The sequence below is a fragment of the Loxodonta africana genome, chromosome 22 (genome assembly GCF_030014295.1).
Source record: "Loxodonta africana isolate mLoxAfr1 chromosome 22, mLoxAfr1.hap2, whole genome shotgun sequence".
Lineage (NCBI taxonomy): Eukaryota > Metazoa > Chordata > Mammalia > Proboscidea > Elephantidae > Loxodonta > Loxodonta africana.
The window spans coordinates 28095621-28115654 of record NC_087363.1 but is presented as its reverse complement, the minus strand read 5'-3'; the positions used below and the strand labels follow the sequence as shown (position 1 = coordinate 28115654).

Sequence of the window (20034 nt, the reverse complement as noted above, 5' to 3'; positions counted from 1 at the left end):
AGGCCTGACGATCTACTTCTGAAAAATCAGCCGTTGAAAACCCTGGAGAGCACAGTTTTGTTCTGACCCACGTGGGGTTGCCATGAGTTGGAGGTGACTCCAGTAGCCACCAAAGTCCTTAGTAGGAAATGGTAAGGATAGTAAGAGGAGTACTTGTCCATTGAGGAACACCCTCAAATTATTTTCCTTTCCCTGTCCTCTTTCTGTGCCCTCTTCATGATATAGAAAGAGAATGAACAGGAAATCAGAAGGCTTAGGTTTTATGATACTTCATAGGATTAGACTGAATTTTTTTTGTAATTGTCAGTAGCTTTGAGGGCCTGGAAGGTAGATTGTTAGTTATCACACCCTTATAATGCAATGCAGTGGTTAAGAGCTCAGCTGCTAACCAAAAAGGCTGGCAGTTCAAATGCCCCAGCTGCTCCTTGGAAGCCCTAGGGGCAGTTCTACTCTGTGCTATAGGGTCACTATTAGTCAGAATTGACTCAACAGCAATGGATTTTTTTAAATAATGTAGCAAATATTTAACACAAGGATTGAAAAATGCGTACTATCCCAGCTTTTTCCTCTGGCCTTTTCTGGTCTTTATCCTTACCTACAGATCAATTTTAAACTATTACAATCATGAAGGGAATTAATGTAATTTTTTTCCTGCACGTGATTTTTTATGTTTGTCTTTGAACACTAAATTGCAGTGTATATCGAATAGGAGCAGGTTAGGAATAGCTGAGCGCATCTTTTTGTTGAAATGTTAGTTATCCTTAACTCATATTGTCTCTGCCTTGACTTTCCATCCAGAGTTGTCACCCCTGCTTGAACTATTGGAATTCAAAATACCAAAAGGTAACCAGTGTACCTAATTTTTTTTTTTTCTTTTTCCCCATCCCCTCAGGAAGCAGGTAATATAAATCGATCATTGAGCTGCCTGGGCCAAGTGATTACTGCACTTGTTGATGTGGGCAACGGAAAACAGAGGCACGTTTGCTACAGAGACTCCAAACTCACCTTCTTACTGCGGGTAAAGTAGACCAGAGCTTCCTGGGCTCTTGGTTTTCATTATGCTCACTATGGCAGACAGTGGGTCGTGTGATTTCTCACCTGAAAATGTGGACTATTCATGTCATTAAACAGGATTCCCTTGGAGGTAATGCCAAAACAGCCATAATTGCAAACGTTCATCCTGGATCCAGGTGTTTTGGGGAAACCCTGTCAACGCTTAATTTCGCTCAAAGAGCCAAGCTGATTAAAAACAAGGTAAAAATTCTTCTGAGCATGCTTTATTAAACAATTTAGAAAAATACCTAAACTTGTAGCATCCCGTTTTTCTGATTATCCTAATATTAACCATACTTTTTTATTTCTCCATGAAAGCTTATCTTAACTTCCAGATTTCCATTTCATTTTTCATACAACTGTTTCATACATGGTATAATTGGAGACCCAGGTTAGATTCTTATGGGTGTTATTGTTTGGCTAGTTTTTCTTAAGAGAAAAACTAGTTTTTCCTTTGTTATTTGTTTGGAGACTAAATTTACTTGCCTAAATCATGCTAGCAGGTGTGTGTGTGTGTGTGTGTGTGTGTGTGTGTGTGTGTTTGCAGAGGTGGTACACTATGAAAATAATTTGATAACATTGACAAACTGTCTTTCAAGTTGTCTGTGACTCCACGAATTCTGCATTTTACTTTACATACAAGAATCTTCCTTGATGTTGGTGTATACCAGAGGTCAGCAAACTTTGCTTGTAAAGGGCCAGATGATAGGTGTTTTACACTTCTTGGACCATTTGATCTGTGTCCCAGCTACTCAACTTTGCTTTGTAATTCAGAAAACCAAAACCAAACCAAAGTGTTGCCATCGAGTCAATTCCAACTCATACCAACCCTATAGGACAGAGTAGAGCTGCCCCATAGAGTTTCCAAGGAGTGCCTGATGGATTTGAACTGCCGACCTTTTGGTTAGCAGCCGTAGCACTTAACCATTAAGCCACCAGGGTTTCCTGTAATTCAGAAAGCAGCCATAAATAATATGTAAACAAATTAGTGTGACCTGGTTTCAACAAAACCTTACTTACAGAAACAGGCAGTGGGCTGGGTTTGACCCATGGGCATGGTTTGCCAACCCCTGGTGTAGATTGTCAAAAGACCAAGGAGTTCACAGCTTGCTTTGAAGAGGTTGGAGACCCTTTGGTTCCAGAAAAAGGAATCCTAGTGCCATAAATTGGTTGATTAATTTCCTTTTTCCTTCAAGGGGGAAAATTGGCCATTCTTATCTCAGAAGTAAATGTCATGATCATCTGATCATCTAGTTACGGTGAGAGTGAAAAGGTCCATGTTGACTCTTCTCCGTCAGCTAGAATAGTCTCCTCAACCCCTGAGGTAGTCACATACTACATTCGAGGGACATACAGTTAATTCTCATTATTTGCATTATGTTCTATAAAGTTGCCACGAACGCTGGAATAGCGAATGCTAAGCCATTGCTCTTGGGAGAAATACAGGGTTGGTTTCTGTGAGCCTCTGCTAACAACATCAGTCTATCACCGTATGCATACATCGTGGTTGGTAAAATAGAAGGTCAGCGAAAACAAGAGAAACCCTCAGTGAGATGAACTGACACATAACCAGAGTAATGGACTTAAAGATACCAACGATCGTAAGGAAGACGCAGGACTGGGTAACATTTAGTTCTGTTACACATAAAGTTGCCATGAGTCGGAGATGGAAACTAACAACAGCAAACAATACATAACCTTGTTTTCTGTGTGTTTCTGTTTAAAGATACTTTTTAAATATATATTATTAATTCATTAACTTTGAACTCTTGAAAGTAGAACTATAGCTCATGCCTGAACAAAGCTTATCTGACACACATGTTTTTTCTGTAAGGCACTTCACACAGCCTTGCACTTAGGAACAGGAGACAGCGCTTCGGCACTATGCGTGGGGGCCATTTTAAATGGCAGAATCACCAACGTAAAGCACAAAAATGCAAAAAATGTACTAAATAGTGAAAAGGACATTTGTTTATAGTTTGGGAGTTGGAACAAAAAGGTAGAGTTTTGCCTTGTTCGACCTCAGCTGGGAATGTGTGCCTTGTTGTTAGGTGCTGTCCCATAGCGACCCCATGCACAACAGAAAGAAACACTGCCTGGTCCTGCACCATGCCCACAATCGTTGTTATGCTTGAGCACATTGTTGCAGCCACCGTGTCACATCTTGTTGAGGGTCTTCTTTTTTTTTGTTGATGCTGTACTTTACCAAGCATGATGTCCTTCTCCAGGGACCAATCTTTCCTGACAACGTGTCCAAAGTATGTAAGGTATAGTCTCGCCATCCTTGCTTCCAAGGAGCATTCTGGTTGTGCTTCTTCCAAGACAGATTTGTTTGTTCTTTTCGCAGTCCACGGTATATTCAATATTCTTCACCAATACCACAATTCAAAAGCATCAATTCTTCTTTGGTCTTTCTTATCCATTGTCTAGCTTTCGCATGCATATGATGTGATTAAAGATACCATGGCTTGGGTCAGGCACACCTTAGTCTTCAAGGTAACATCTTTGCTTTTCAACACAATGTGCGTTCAGTGACTTAAATTTTTTTGCCTCTCTGTGCATGCCGACAAATGATGACAGAAGTGTTCTAAATATTGATTTTGGTGTTACAAATAAATTTTAGCAAGTAGGCAAATTTGCAAATACAGAATCCATGGATATGGAGATCAACTTGTAGGTTTTGTTTCTTTTCTTTCTGCTTTCTTTTTTTAATTAAACTTTTCTGGGGCCACACCTGGGTAAATCAGAAGAGTAGTTCATTTTATGTCCTCAGATTATGATTTGTAGTTGGGTATTTGTTATATGAACAGAAAAAATGACTAGAGCTTTCTGACCCTATTTCTGGGTACTTACTGGGAGTCTTTGAAGAGTGGAGAACTGCAGTGATAATTAAAATTATGATGTCACCAATGTGACAGTGATGTCAAAGTGTACAGGCATGCCTCATAATGAGGCTGGCTGTGAGAATTAGGAGCAACTGAAATAACTTCTTGACATACAGAACAGCAAAGCTAGGATCCTTATACTAGTCACTATCAATGGTAAGCCCCCTGCTGCAGCCTACCAGTGGGAACTGTCTCATTGCTACTGGCTGGGCTATCTGGGACTTGTTTAAAGATGAGCTATTTAAATCTCTCCCATTGGGCAGGCTGCTAGGCCTATGACAAGAACTCAGGGGACCTTGGGAATGTTAGCGGGTTTCTTCCCTCACTAAGTGTCAGGTATTTCAGAATTGGGTACATTTAACCTGGGTGGTACTCAGCTATTGGCCGTTGTGGTCACCCTGAAGGTCTTTGTGGCCTTTTAAACCCTTTTAAAACTTGTCTCAAATGAAGCATTTCTTTTAAGAAAATTGAAGATGGCCTTTAGTGTGATGAAAACCAGATGGAGCTGTCAAGCCACCTTATCCTTCCAGGAAGGCTGTTAAGACTTGATACAGTGTTGGATTCCTCTGAGAAGAGTTGTTTCAGCCAAGCTGATGGATGTTGGGCCAGTCCTTCAGGTCATCACGCTCTTATAGGCTAGGCTCCTTCACCACTGTGTGTCAGGACAGGGGAGATGACACCCATGGAGGTGTGTGCCCTTCTTCAGGAGGGAGAAGCTGCCCTTTAGGAGAAGGAAGTGTTAGGTGAACATACCTAGATCCCAAGGGTGATCTAGTCCAACAGCACCCAGGGCTGTTCAGCAGAGGGAGGAGGTAAGTAGGAGCCGAAGCAAGGAGTAGTAAGGGGGCAGAGAGCTTGGCTGGTGCTGGTCTGTCTCTGGCCCCACATGTGAAGGCCCAGAGAAGGGAAGCTTCCTCTGCAGGCCTGCAGACTGTGATTCTGGTGGCCTTTGGACTGTGGGTGAGATGGAGGTACAGCTTCATTTGGTGTTCCTCACTCCAGACCATAGAAAAAAATGTGAATATAGGACTGTACAATTCAAAGAACATTCTTTTAATGCTTCCTTAAAAATTCTTAAACAGGCAGTGGTAAATGAAGACACCCAAGGAAATGTGAGCCAGCTGCAAGCTGAAGTGAAGAGGCTCAAAGAACAACTGGCCCAGTTTACTTCAGGGCAGGTACTACCAGAAAGCTTTCTGACCAGAGGTGAGATGAGCAACATGTCCTTTATCCTGGGTAAGGCCACCTGCTAATACTAGTATGAGAACCCTTGCTGATGGATTGGCAGCCATGATAAGACTATGTAATCTGCCCATATTGATCCCTTTCTGTTTATTTTACCTACATAGGAACACGGTACTTTGTAATCATATACACATACCAGAGGCACTGAATTCTGTGAAATGTGGTGGGAAGAGGGAATCAAAATAATTCTTAACAATTCATCCCTAATATATGCTACAAAAAAAAAAATTTTTTTTTATATGCTACAAAGATACTAATAAATTATGTTTATATTCACTTCTAATATTCTGTCATACCATATGTAATCCGTTTATGTTTACAAAACAGGATAAGAGAAATTTAATTTTTCTTCAGAGAAGAGCTAATGTGTAGCATGAGTTAATTTGAAATCCATAAAACCACGAGAGTGAAATAGATCTCAAGAACGATATGCACATAACCCAGTAAGACTCTCCCAATTTATTTTAGGGCCACTTCTAAGATTCTGTCATACCATATGTAATCTGTATACATTTACTAAATAAAGAGAAACTGATTTTTTGTTAAAGAATAATATGTAGAATGGGTTAATTTGAATCTATAATCCTGTGATGGCAGTCTGGTTCTTTTAGGTTAGTTGAGAGAGCAGTCCATCAAATGCTGCCTATTTTAGTTCATCTTTTGGTTTTAAAATTTTGAGAAATAAACCTTTTTTTCCCCCCTCTCCTTTTTTCTTTTCTTCCTTACTGGATCAATTACAGACCCAGAGAAGACTAACTATGTGAAGTGTTTCCGAGAGGCAATGTTATTCTTTAAGAAGTCTGAACAGGAAAGGAAGGTAGGAAACTGAGTTTGGTATAATGGGGATTCAAGATACTTCACGTTTTTACTGTGTGGTTATTATTGCCTTACTAAGTGAAGTAAATGGCACCAAATAAATAAAAGAAGGCTGTGAAGAATCTAATTTTACCTTTAAGATTAAACGTGAATTAAAAAATTACCTATATGTGACCAAATGGTTAACAATTACTTTAAAACCAAGATGAGAATGTGAGGGAGCAGGGAAACTAGATTAATGGAAATGGAACAACCAAAATGGACATAGGGACTGTTCACCCATTATAAAGAATGTTACCAATGTCACTGAACAACTTGTGTAGAAATTGTTGATTGGGAACCTAAACTGCTGTGTAAACCTTCACTGAACACACCGTAATATATTATCGAAAAAAAGATTAAATGTGAAGTTAGTGTTTATTTGTAGGTTTATGAATATTTAGGGAAGCTGAATTATTTTTGTTTAACCAAGTTTTGGCTTTCTTAAGGCTCTAATAGAAAAAGTTACCCAATTAGAAGACCTCACGATCAAAAAGGAAAAATTTATCCAATCTAATAAAATGATTGTGAAATTTCGAGAAGATCAAATAACGCGGCTGGAGAAGCTCCACAAGGAATCTCGGGGAAGCTTTCTGCCCGAGGAGCAGGATCGTTTGCTCTCAGAATTAAGAGATGAGATTCAGACTCTGCGAGAACAGGTGAGTGCATGGCATTTGGAAAAAATTTCAGAAGAAACATAAAATTGTCACTGAATTCTTGTAATTTTTGTACAATGGAAATTGTTTTAAATGAACTCAACTGACAGAATGATTTCATATTTCCTTTTCCTCCTTTTCTAAAATCAAACAACCTGAAGGGAAAATGTAGTGATACTGGTACCATAGAACTCAGCCCCAGCAGGCCAAGCATGATTTACCTTAGTGGGCGCTTGTGGTTATCTGAATAGGTAGTCTCTTTAGAGTTGAAAAACTTTGAGAAAAGTTTTTTTGTTTTGTTTTTCCTTTTCCCTGGGGAGGATGGATAGGTAATAACAGGCCCATGGTCAAAACCCAAAGACAATCTGTTATCAGTTTTTTTGTGTATCTTTCCAGAGTTTTTTTTTTTTTATGTATATTCACACTAATATAAAAATATGGATAGTTTTATTCCTTTTGTATACAAAAGACAGCACAGCGTACACACTTTTCTGCACCTTGCCTTTTTCATTTAGCATTGTATCTTGGAGGGCATTCACACTTAGTCGTCAGAGTTTCGTTATTCTCTCCCACACCCCCACCGTACATTTGGCCTGTCCACTTTACATGAAGAGTCTGCTGTAGTGGACACCCTTGTGCTTATCTCCTTGGGCCCCAGGTGAAAGTCATAGAACTCAGATGTAGAATGACAGAGTTGTTCTATGAGCATTTCAATCTGATCACAAATGCCAAGTTGCTTTCCACAGTGGCGGGCTTTTTGGAAAGACTTGTTCATTAAGGAAGTGGATGCAAATATGCTGTGTCTGTAATTCTTCTGTCATAGATTGAGCACCACCCCAGAGTTGCAAAGTATGCTATGGAAAATCATTCCCTCAGGGAAGAAAATAGAAGACTGAGATTATTAGAGCCCGTGAAAAAAGCCCAAGAAATGGATGCCCAGACCATTGCAAAACTAGAAAAAGCTTTCTCTGAAGTATGTGACGCAGAGAAAAACGACAAAGGTAAGGGATGAGCGTATAAATACCTTGTAGATCCACCATCCATCTGTCAGTTTGTCCTACTGTGGTGGCTTATATGTTGCTGGGATGCTGGAAGCTATGCCACTGGTATTTCAGATGCCAGCAGGGTCAACCTAGCTGGACAGGTTTCAGTGGAGCCTCCAGACTAAGTCAGACTTGGAAGAAAGACGTGGCAGTCTACTTCTGAAAAAATTACCAGTGAAAACCTTATGAATAGCAGCAGAACATTGATATAGTGCCAGAAGATGAGCCCCTAAGGTTGGAAGGCTCTCAAAATACAACTGGGGAAGAACGGGAATTCCAGAACACTTAATTGTGCTTATGTGGAACCTGTACTTAGAACAAGAGGCAATCGTTGCAACAGAACGAGGGGATACTGCATGATTCAAAATTAGGAAAGGTGTGCATCAGGCTTTCACCATACCTATTCAATCTGTATGCTGAGCAAATAATCTGAGAAGCTGGATTATATGAAGAATGTGGCATCCGGATTGGTGGAAGACTCCTTAACAACCGGCAATATGCAGATGACACAACCTTGCTTGCCGAAAGTGAAGAAGAGTTAAAGCACTTACTGATGAAGATCAAAGACTACAGCCTTCAGTATACATTACACCTCAACATAAAGAAAACAAAAATCCTCGCAGTTGAACCAATAAGCAACATCATGATAAATGGAGAAGAGAATGAAGTTATGAAGGATTTCATTTTACTTGGATCCATAATCAATGCCCATGGAATTGGGCAAATCTGCTGCAAAAGACCTCTTTAAAGGATTGAAAAGCAAAGATGTCATTTTGAGGACTAAGGACTAAGGTGCACCTGACCCAAGCTGTGATATTTTTGATTGCCTTATATGCATGCGAAAGCTGGACAGTGAATAAGGAAGACCGAAAAAGAATTGATGCCTTTGAATTATGGTATTGGCAAAGAATATTGACTATACCATGGACTGCCAGGAGAATGAACAAATCTGTCTTGGAAGAAGTACAGCCAGGGTGGCTCTTGGAAGTGAGGACGGCAAGACTTTGTCTCATGTGCTTTGGACATGTTACCAGGAGGGACCAGTCCCAGGAGAAGGACATCACACTTGGTAAGGTAGAGGGTCAGTGAAAAAGAGGAGGTGGATTGACACAGTGGGCTCAAGCACAGAAAGAATTATGAAGATAGAGTAGGACCGGGCAGTGTTCCGTTCTGTTGTACCTAGGGTCGCCATGAGTTGGAACTGACTCGACAGCACGTAACCTGGCGGATGATAAGTTCTTTCACCCACTGCATTTACTGTTTGTTCCATGTCCTCAATAATCCACAGACTGTTAACATTACCTTTTACCATTAATTGCTGCAAAGTCCAACTGTCGATGTTTCTCCATCCAGATTTATGCATGTTGCTTCACTCCTTGTTTGCTCCTTCTCCAGCTGGAAAGGCATCGGCTTACACATGTGCCTCCATCCTGTGGCCTCTGAGCTTCTTCATGCAGCTTCCAGTATCTTTGATGAGCTGTGTTGACCCCTGTCTCTCCTGCTGAGTTGCACGCTTTTGTGGTTTAGGGCCCACCTTCTAACCCATGTCTCTTCTTTTTCCTCCTTGTGCCTCAGATTGATATCTGACAAAGCACTTAGAAAATGTGTTGTGTTATTTTTTGTCATTTCAAAGACTGAGGTGGTTTCCTTCTTAACAGGTCAGCAAGGTTTCTCTCCTAAAGCTCCAAAAGAGCCATGTTCATTGGCAAACACTGAGAAGTTAAAAGCACAACTCCTGCAAATTCAGACAGAGCTGAATAATTCGAAGCAAGAATATGAAGAATTCAAAGAACTAACGAGGTAAAGTGTCAATAAACATACGTGCTTACCTATTTTAGTATCTTTTAATGCTGGTTCGCTTTAGTGTTTAACATTGAAAATTTAACTGGACATTTCACTTTAAATATTAAACCTTCACATTAACAACTAACTTATGCATGAAGAGAAAAGGCTTGCTTCTGGCTCTTCAATACATTTCATGAGCTATATGATATGAATGTTTTAAGCGATGCTTCTGTTGACGTTAGTGTCTGTTGGGCTTACATTGTAAATTCTTTATCTGGTTACTTAATTTTAGTCACTAAATCAGGAGTTTTAGAAATGATAGGTTTATTAATATTCTTACTTGATGCTCATTGCATAAAAGAAAACAAAGATAAATAATATTAAAGATAATTCATATTAGAACTAAAAGTCACCCTATCGTAAAATATAAGGAGCTCTGGCGGCACAATGGATTAGCACTCAGCTGCTAACTGAAAGGTTGGTGGTTTGAACCACCCAGCAGCTCTGCAGGAGAAAGACCCGGTGATCTTCTGTAAAGATTACAGCCTAGAAAGCCCAGTGGGGCAGTTCTGCTCTATCATATGAGCTCAGAATTGACTTGCACCTAACAACCAGCAGCACCTAACAATAGCAAAAATAATCATAAAATATAGTCAAGGAAATATTTGTTTTAAAAATAATATATATGGCATCATTAGGGATTATTTGGGCTTTTAAAATTGGAGCTCTACTATTTACTAGTTGTATACCTTAAATAGTCATCAATTTCTCTAAGCTGTGTATTACCCAATAGGAAAATCAGGGTAATAATCTGAAAGAATATCTTTGATTAAAAGAGACAACTGTAAAGTTATATGACAATATAAAAATTACAACCCACTGCCGTTGAGTCGGTTCTGACTCTTAGCAACCCTTTAGGACAGAGTTCTGCCCCGTAGGGTTTCCAAGGCTGTAATCTTTACCGAAGCAGACTGCCACATCCTTCTCCTGTGGGGCAGCTGGTGGGTTCGAACCTCCAGCGAGAGCTGAAGCACTGCGCCTCTAGAGCTCCTTGTAAATTATAAAGTACTCTACAAATGTAGGCCATGACTCATTACCTCAAATACTCAAGTGTGTTACACCTATTAGGAAAAAGCAGCTAGAATTGGAATCAGAGCTTCAGTCTTTGCAAAAAGCGAACTTTAATCTTGAAAACCTTTTGGAAGCAACCAAAGTCTGCAAGCGGCAAGAAGTTTCCCAGCTGAATAAAATTCATGCTGAAACCCTTAAGGTAGGTAATCTGAAGCAATGCTTCCACCATAAGGCATTGTGGCCTCATTTTGCTAATAATGGAACTAGTGCATGGTTTACCTCCAGCTACAGATCAAATCCCTTTCAGTCAGTTAACCCTGGGGTGGCGCTGGTCCTCGTGCTCTGGTGTGTACCCCAGAGGCAGGGTGCTGTAGGAAAGGATGCGGCATTTAGAGTCAAACCTGGGTTCAAATTCCAATTGGCCACTAACCTTCGGCAGGGTTTCCTGATCTCTGAGCCTCATAGTTCTTGTCTCTGAACTGTGGATGAGGATAATTTAATTGCAAGTTTGTTAGAGCATTGCGTGAGATCGTTGGTGCAATGCCTGGCACAGGGCTGAGCTCAGTAAATGACAGCTGTTGCTCTCACGTATCACGTGCTTCAAGCTCGCAGTGGAAGAATAGGAATCCTAAAGACAAAGACCACTAAGGGATTATAAGTAACTCCGGGAATAACCAGAAGGCTTTCTCCCTAAAAACCATAGCCCTCAAAAGAGAAAACGTGTGCAAGTGTCTGAGAGTGAGGAGGGAGAAGGGGAAATGCACAAGGAAAGCACCAGAAGGTGACGATGATGATTTTAGCTTTTGTACCAAATTCTCTGAGGATTAAAAAAAACCTTCCTTATGCATCTTAAACTTTTTAAAAATATTACATGTTTATGTATCTGTCATGGTTATTTTTAGCAGGACCATTTTTTAATAGAAGACTTCTCTTTAAAATAATTATATTCATTTTTTTTTTTATTCACATGACAAATTTTTAAAGGTACAAGGGAAGTACAGCGACTTCTGCTGTCCTTCCAGTCATCCAAGACCCTTCTTGGAGGTGATCAATGTTATCAAGTCTTCTTGTGTTTTATTTTCCTCTTTTACACACATGGTAGCCAGTTGTGCACATTGTTCTACACCTCGGGTGTGGTTTTATTTTCTTCTCCTTACTCTTTAAGCATACTGATATTTTAAAGTTAGTCCCGTGGCTGAGGGAAAAGGTGCTCTCCTTTTTTTGGGTTTTTGATTTTGTGCAAAAATCTATTATATGTCTGTATCATGATTTAACCTGGAAAGTGCAATTTTTTTCTTAGAAAGGTAGAGTTTTTCTGTTTGCTTTTTTAAAAAAGTAGACTTTAAAATCTGTTAGTGTAGGAAATTATTTTAAAAGACTTTAAGAATATTGCCAAATATTTTATAACGCTGTGTTTATAACACCTTAGTGCAGTAGAATTGTAGAGCTTGAAGCCCTCTGGTGTTCTAGCACTACCCTTTGGTTTGTAATGGAGCAAACAGGACTAAGGGGGTTAAAAGATTTGCCATGGGTGGCATAGCAATTCAGATCTCTTGTTGCTGTTGTTGTTAATGTTTAATTGCACAAATACGTTATCAATACATGCTCCTTGTTTAAAAGGTGTGTGTGTGTGTGTATTTAACCAAGTGAAGGTTAAAGTTCCTTTTGAGTATCAGTGCCAACTTGGGGACATTCTAGTCCTTCAGCCACCACCCCCAGAGGTGGTTTGTTATTAATTCAGGAGTTCTTTTGCTTAGCATTTTTGTACAGCAAATGTACATGGACTGAGAGAGTATATATAGCTGCTTCATAGATGGTTTTACTTTATTTTTTTTTAAAAAAGGTATCATCCTACCCATGTTATTCTACAATGTGCTTTTTTAAACTCAGTGATATGTCTTGGGTCTTCCCACATTCCCAGACTTTACCTCATCATTTTAAACCTGGGTTTCCATGGTATGGCTGACCCATAGCTTGTTTAGGTGGTTTCCAGTGCAGACATTCTTCAGGGTGGATTCTCTGAGGGAAAAGTCGTAGTCTTAGGACACCTCAGTCCATCCTACTGAAGTACTCTGCAAGAGGCTGCACCACGTACCTTCTCAGCATGAGAGAACTCATTTTTCAGCACCATCCTGAATAGCTGGCGTTGTGCCATGTTAACCAAACGGTACAGTGACATTGATTACATTCTCAGTGTGTAACCAACATCACTATCTGTTTCCACAGCTTTTATCACTGCAAACAGAAGCTCTGTATTCCTTAAGCAATACCTCCCTAGTCTCCGTCCCCTCAGCTTCTGGTAACCTCTAATTTGCTTTCTGTCTCTATACATTTGCTTATTCTAGATATATAAGTAGAATCATACGATATTTGTCCTTTTGCATCTGACTTATTTCACTTGGCATAATGTTTTCAAAGTTCATCCATGTCGTAGCATGTGTCAAAACTTCGTTTTTCTTTATGACTGAATAATATCCCATTGTATGGGCGTCTTACATTTTGTGTATCTATTTGTCTGTTGACGGGCACTTGGATTGTTTCTACCTTTTGGGTATTGTGATTAATGCTGCTATGAACATTGGTGAAGAAGCATTTGTTTGAGTCCCTGCTTTCAATTCTTTGGGATATCCCTAGGAGTGGAATTGCTGGGTCACATGATAAATCTATGTTTAACTTTTTGAGGAACTGCCAAACTGTTGCCAAAGTGACTACAACATCTTTTTGTAAGTTCATTGCCTAATTGTATATCCTTTTCGGAGAACAAAAGAGCCCATTTTTTAATGAGTTCTTTATCTTTTGCTTGTGATTTCTAGGGGTTTTTATGTATTAGTCTTTTCTTTGTTTTTTACACTGTCCATATATTCTCCCATCATGTTGCTTATCTTCCATCTTCGCATTTGATGCCTTTCATTATACAGAAGTTTTAAAATTCTGATGTAACCAGGTTTAGTTTATTTTTGTTACTTTTTTTTATGTCTTTTTAAGGCCCAGATAATCCCAAGATCATCAGTATATGCTATTGTCTTTTACAACTTATATAATGTTGTTTTTTACATTGTACTCTTTAATACAGCTGTTAATTTGTGTTTGAAGGGTGGGATATAGGAATCTTAACTTTTTTTAATAGTCTATTTTTTTCCCTATGACTTTGAATTTCTGCATATACTGTCCAAATGGATATGGACTTGGTATTTTTTTCCAGTGCCGTTTGAGTCTTTGTGCACTAGTAATGCACATATTAGTGACTATACCCTCCTGTACTTTTATGTTGTCCAGGCAAGTCTCCCTAGTTCGTTCTATTACTGTCTTGTCTCTTCTCGTACACTTATCCTTTGGATGAAGTTTAAAATCAGCTTATCAAGTTGCATGAAAAACCTGATTAGTTTTGCTTAGAACTGCATTGAATTCATAGGTTTGTTTCCATTTGGCATTTTTATGCTGCCTCTCAAGGACACTTTCGCTTTCGATGAACAGAATTTCAGTTTTGTCCGTTCTGTTCACAAAATTGATAAGTATGCTAGGGATTTTTTTTTTTTTAATGTGTGCTAATGTTTTTCATAATTTTTTTTTGCTGCAGATTATAACTACACCAACCAAGGCATATCAACTTCGATCTCGCCCAGTTCCAATATTAAGCCCAGAAATGGAGAGCTTTGGCTCTGTGCCTGCTCAGAATTCTAATAAATTAGATAATGATATCTTCAATGAGCCAATCCCACCTGAGATGAGTGAACAAGCTTTTGAGGCCATTTCTGAGGAGCTTAGAATAGTGCAGGTAATGTATAGTTTTAGAAGAAATAAATATGTGGATGGACGTTCATTTAAACAAATTTCCTTTGTCTATCATTTTAACTCTGTAATTTGCAGTATTCAAATCTATTTAATATTAAGCTCGTATCTTGTTAAGTGTGGGTTGTGAAAAGGTCTCTGCCTTGGAAGTCAGTCCACTTCTGTTCTTTTAATTAGCCCTGCAATCTTCAGCAAGGCACTCTCCAGTCTCTGTGGGCTTTGGGGTCCTCACGTGTAAAATGACCAGTTTGCCACTAGTTTCAAGTTCCATAACTAGTTTTTATGGCACAATGCTGTGTCCACTAACAAAAGTTAAAATAGTTGAAAGTCTTATCACACATCGAATTTACAGACAACTTTTGGGGTATTTGAAATAGTATATGAAATTTGATTATCTCAGAATTTGGTAATTAAAAAAAAATTTTTCACTATCTAGTAAAACTTGGAATGGGCCAGACCACCCCAAATCCCTTTAATTAGCCCTTTAAAGGACATGAACGCCTTCCTGGCAAGGTCACCCCTAACAACCCTGAGGAAGCTTAGAAGTCTCAAGATTGTAAAATGGTTTAATCCAGGGTTTTAATCTGAATCATTTCTTTGTGTTTCACATGATCTACTTTGATAGACCACAAGTGTAATTCTGAACCATGGGAAATCAGTAGTGTAGCCTTTTAAAAGTGTTTCTGGCTCCAGACCGGCCTTTGACACTTGGCACATGTGAGATTTTTAGTTTTTTTTCTTTATTTTGTAATGCAGTAGAAATGGTGGACTGTTGGAGAATTCCATTAAAAGAATTTCTGACAGCTGAAAGTTTTGTGTTGCAGGAACAAATGAGTTCTCTTCAAGTCAAGTTGGATGAGAAAGAGCATAAAAATGTAAAGCTTCAGCAGCAAATTGACAAACTGGAACATCATTCCACACAAGTACAAGAGGTGAGACCAAGAGTGTGTCCTCAGACAATGTATGAAATGTATCCTCTGAGTAAGAGTATTAGAGGCGAAAATGGCACCACAAAACCTTGGTCATGACTTATTTGTGTTTCAGTCTCTACTTTGTTACTCAGCATACCTGCTCTGATAATGAGACAAACATTCCTTAGACTGAGTTCTAGTTGACTTAGCCGATAGTACAATGGATTCCTTGCTGTTTGTTTGGAAATAAACAAAGTGGACAGTCCAGGTCTTTACAGTGGTCATCTTCACTGTAGTTCATGGGAGCCCTGTTTGGAGCCCTGGTGGCGCAGTGGTTAAGAGCCACACCTGCTAACCAAAAGGTCAGCAGTACTAATCCACCAGCTGCTCCTCGGAAACCTTATGGGGCAGTTCCACTCTGTCCTATGGGGCCGCTATGAGTCAGAATCAACTTGATGGCAACGGGTTTTAGATACCTTAAAACTGGATTTTAAAAAACCAAGTTAATGATTTGTAGTACGTCTTAACATGCCAGTATTCCTTTTTCCAATACATTTATTTCTTTCCCAAAGCTTTTCTTATCAGAAAGAACTGATTGGACCAAACAGCAACAGGAGTATCTCTCACAGTTAAATGACCTTGAAAAGCAACTTCGAGACACACAGACTAAGAATGACTGTAAGTTTGAACAACTGGGAGCTTTGTGACCTGAAGGAAAAGTCAACTGATTTTATTACCAGTTGCTTTCCTTACAAAACCAGAGGTGTTTAACCTATCTTAGAAAATCATGGTACATTGCCAAAGAATTTTCAGTAAGTCAGGTGAAGTCACTTACAATATATCAAATCTCTAATTTTTTTCCCCCTGTATGTAAAGAGTTTTGATCTGCATTCTACAGGAGAAATCTAGAAACGTCAAGTGACCTACAAGTAAGGGGCAGATGTTGACTCTTACTTTTGTAAACAGAAATGTAACAAAAACCACGAGCAAGGGACAGGAGGAAAGCAGAAAACTCAGTGCTCCTGCCTCCTGCTTAGTTGTTTAACAGCTTCACTGAAGATGGTCTCTTCTCTCTGTCTTGCAGATTGTGGGAAGAGTGCCTATCAGATTTATGTGCCTACTGTGTAAAAATACTTACAAAGAAATCTGTGGAGGATTTGTTTTGTTTGTTTTTCAGTTCTAAAAAGCGAGGTGCATGACCTTCGAGTAGTTCTTCATTCTGCAGACAAGGAGCTATCTTCGGTGAAATTGGAGTACAGTTCATTCAAAGAAAGTCAGGAGAAAGAACTCAATCAACTTTCAGAAAGACACATGCACGTACAGCTTCAGCTAGATAATGTCAGGTAGAGTTGTTCTGTTATGGCTTTAAGGTGCCTGATTGGCCTGTAATCCAGAGCTCCTTAAAGTGCGAGTGCTATAAATCCAACTCTAGTTAAATGAAAACAGGTAATTTATTAGCTCACAATATTGGGAAGGCCCAGGGGCAGTTTTGGTTTCAGGGACAAACTAGATTCTGTCTCAAATAGTATTGTCAGTGCTCTCTCTCTCTCTCTTTCAGTTCTTCTTCCCACTGCGTCTTGCCCTTATTACCTCCTACTATTGAGAGCCTTCCTGTGTGACAGGGAACAGTTTGCAGGAGACAGCCCCATATTCTGCTTACCCACATAACTAGCAAAGAAATCCTCTCCAAACAGCCATGTATCAATCCCAGGGAAAATACAAATTAGTCTAGCTTGGGTCACCTGCCTTCCTTTGGAGTCGTCACTTAACAAGGGTCTGAGGTAGTATTGGCCCAACACAGGTGATGTACCTGCTCCAAGGAAAAGGTGTGCTCTTCCCAGAAGAAGGGGCAGTGCAAGGTAGACTGAAACAGTAGCTGTTACCATTGTCTCCAGAAACCCTCCAGAGGCTAGCTGGTTGGTTATGCCCTGGCAATCTTGAAATAAAAGTAATCTAAAATATAATCTAAACCTAAATTAAATTGACATTACAGCTAATATAAATCTAAAATGTAAGTAGGTTTTTTTTTTTTTTTTTTACTGTTTTTCTTCTTGCTAATTTTAACCTTTTGTGTAATTTAACAAAACCATTTTGTGTTTTTGTTTCTGTCTCCTGGGTCTATGGCCATAATTTACTCCTGGACATTTTGAATGTGATATGGCTATGAGTACGCCCTCTAGACAAGCTGCTAATTAGCCAGTTCCTAGCTTCCATGAGAGTTTAGGTCTAGAAACCCCCGAATGAGTCTGATCACCCTAATGTGCCAATTAATTAAACACATGCTATTGAAACAGAATGGGGAAACAGATGGCTATGTCCACCTGTCTTGTTTTATCCCCACCAGATGCCTCTGTGGTCTAGGGCGGCGTCCATGTTTGCGCGTCACTGACATTTCACGCAAGCTCATGAGGAGCCTTACATAAGTCAAGGTTTATGTGAATTGGGAATGGCTTGTAGATTGGATAAACTGGAGTACAGACAATCTGGCTATCAGAAGTACACTTAATGTTTGTCTTTACTATTGTCAAAATCTTCTGATAAAGACTAGAAAATGAAAAGCTTCTTGAGAGAAAAGTCTGCCTTCAGGATTCCTATGACAACTTACAAGAAGAAATGAAGTTTGAAATTGACCAGCTTTCAAAAAACCTCCAAAACTACAAAAAAGAGAATGAAACTCTGAAATCTGATCTGAAAGTAAGTTAAGAAGCGTCCTGGTTGTTGGTGAATTCGTCCTGGATGTCTGGCTGTGTCTCTCGAGTGTAGGGCAAGGACTGTTTTAACCTCTTCCTAACGTCCTGTACCGGTCCATAGTGCCTGCCACAGAATAGGTACTTGATAGGTTTGTTGACTGCCTAACCACATGTTGCTAATAACAATTACTAAAAATCTAATACAGTGTTGTCTTTTAGAATTTGATGGAGCTTTTTGAGGCAGAAAAAGAACGCAGCAACAAATTGTCATTGCAGTTTGAAGAAGATAAAGAAAACAGTTCTAAGTGAGTGCTATTTATTTTTTCTGTTAGATGACTAGATTATTGTTTATTAACACTTTATCTTGTTCGTTTTAAAATGCTAATACCTGATAAAAAGTTATTATTTCAAAAGTATTCCAAAATGAACATAAGCTTCTTTTATGTAAATTGTTATGTTTGTTGTTGTTGCACTGTTACGTGCCATTGAGTCAATTCTGACCCATAGCCACCCTATAGGACAGAGTAGAACTGTCCCATAGGGTTTCCAGGGAGAGGCTGGTGGATTTGAACTGTCAACGTGTTGGTTAGCAACCAAGCTCTTTACCACTGTGCCGTGTAGAGAAACTTAATTTTTCAAAGCATTCAACAATTAGCTATGACACATTTTTAAAGAATAGCAATTGGTGGAGTATCAGAACTCAGGGCCTTCTATAGTAAATCACGTTGTGTGTATATGTATATGTATGTGTGTATATATATATATATAATGAATTCTAACTGTTCCTTTTATCATTGAAATTTGGAGACTGATTTTTATTTCTGTCTTTTTTTTAACTGCTCTTTTTTCTTCCTGACCCTTTAATATGAATGTCATTGTCTTTCTTTCCACTCTGAATTCATTTCCTTGGTAATCTCAGTCAGTCTCTGGGCCTCAGTCAATAGGCTGATTATCACTGTAATGAGAAGAATTTATTTATTCAACAGATTGATAGTGTTCTTACTATGAGGCAGATTCTTTTCTTGGCCCTGGTGCACATTAGTGAACACCGAGTATACATCCAGTTGGGAGACGGGTGATTAACATACTCATTCATTCAAACATTTAGTGATATCCAACAAGGCAGGTACCATCCTGGTAAATGTCAGAACATAAAACAGTGACCAAAGCATTCTCATCCTTGTGGGTTTTGCATTCCAGCAGAAGGAAACAAATACATATATAATATGTTCCTGGGTATTAAGCACCCTGAAGAAAAGTAAATTGCCCTGGTGCACAAATGGGTCCTCACTGGAGTTGTTAGAGTCGTTGACAGTCAAGTTTCTGACACCTAGCCCAAGTTATGTGCCTAAAAACGTCCTGTTGCATTGCCTTGAATCTCTTAAATACTGATAGACTTAGTTCCTGCTTCCTTTGAATGAAGTCAGCGGTAAAAGATGGTTCTTCTCTTCCAGAGAAATCTTAAAAGTTCTTGAGACTGTACGTCAGGAAAAACAGAAAGAGATGGCCAAGTGCGAGGAGCAGGTAAATGTATTACTACTCTCAGGCTTGAATTTGAGGCTTGTAACTTTCATTCATGGCATCTAAAAAAGCTTATTTAAAAAAAAAAGTTTTCAGCTCTCAGATGTTGGAAACTTGAGAATAAAAAGATGGGATTTTTGTCTGGTTCTATTATTTTTCATCTCTTGTTTTTCTAATTCCCAGGTGCCTATAAGCATAATTTGTGGGTGGTTTCCTCGTAGAGACCGCAGACTCATTGCCTTTCAACCCAGTTTATCATTGTCAAGGATTGCTCATAGTGTAGACTTGATACTATGGAACACAGATGTCAGCTTGTTTTTTTTAATATGTGTGTGGTTAACTTTGTGATTTAATTGTTTTTAAAAATTATTTTTCCAAAATATTTAATTTTCCCTATAGGTGGCAAAAGTACAGAAACTAGAAGAGAGTTTGTTTGCTTCTGAAAAAGTAATCAGTTCTCTGGAGAAGTCCAGAGATGCTGAAAAGGTAGGTAGAGTGCATTCCTTTGTGGATTTTCTTATAATCACTGC

The 20034-nt window shown here is 39.1% G+C and overlaps 1 protein-coding gene across 4 annotated transcripts in view; it reads left to right on the top strand.

Annotated features, from left to right (window-relative positions):
- Positions 1-20034, top strand: part of KIF15 (kinesin family member 15) — a 61640-nt gene that overhangs the window by 21247 nt on the left and 20359 nt on the right. For 3 of the 4 annotated variants that reach the window (XM_064274681.1, XM_064274679.1, XM_064274683.1), the window contains 16 exons: positions 893-1018; positions 1132-1254; positions 5021-5174; positions 5924-6000; positions 6488-6697; positions 7518-7695; positions 9396-9537; positions 10651-10792; positions 14171-14368; positions 15207-15314; positions 15866-15971; positions 16471-16636; positions 17837-17987; positions 18203-18288; positions 19438-19507; positions 19904-19990. In XM_064274681.1, the coding sequence (XP_064130751.1) occupies positions 893-1018; positions 1132-1254; positions 5021-5174; positions 5924-6000; positions 6488-6697; positions 7518-7695; positions 9396-9537; positions 10651-10792; positions 14171-14368; positions 15207-15314; positions 15866-15971; positions 16471-16636; positions 17837-17987; positions 18203-18288; positions 19438-19507; positions 19904-19990 (2124 nt within the window). The remainder of the gene's footprint in view (positions 1-892; positions 1019-1131; positions 1255-5020; positions 5175-5923; positions 6001-6487; positions 6698-7517; positions 7696-9395; positions 9538-10650; positions 10793-14170; positions 14369-15206; positions 15315-15865; positions 15972-16470; positions 16637-17836; positions 17988-18202; positions 18289-19437; positions 19508-19903; positions 19991-20034) is intronic. The other variant, XM_064274682.1, reaches the window with a different exon arrangement.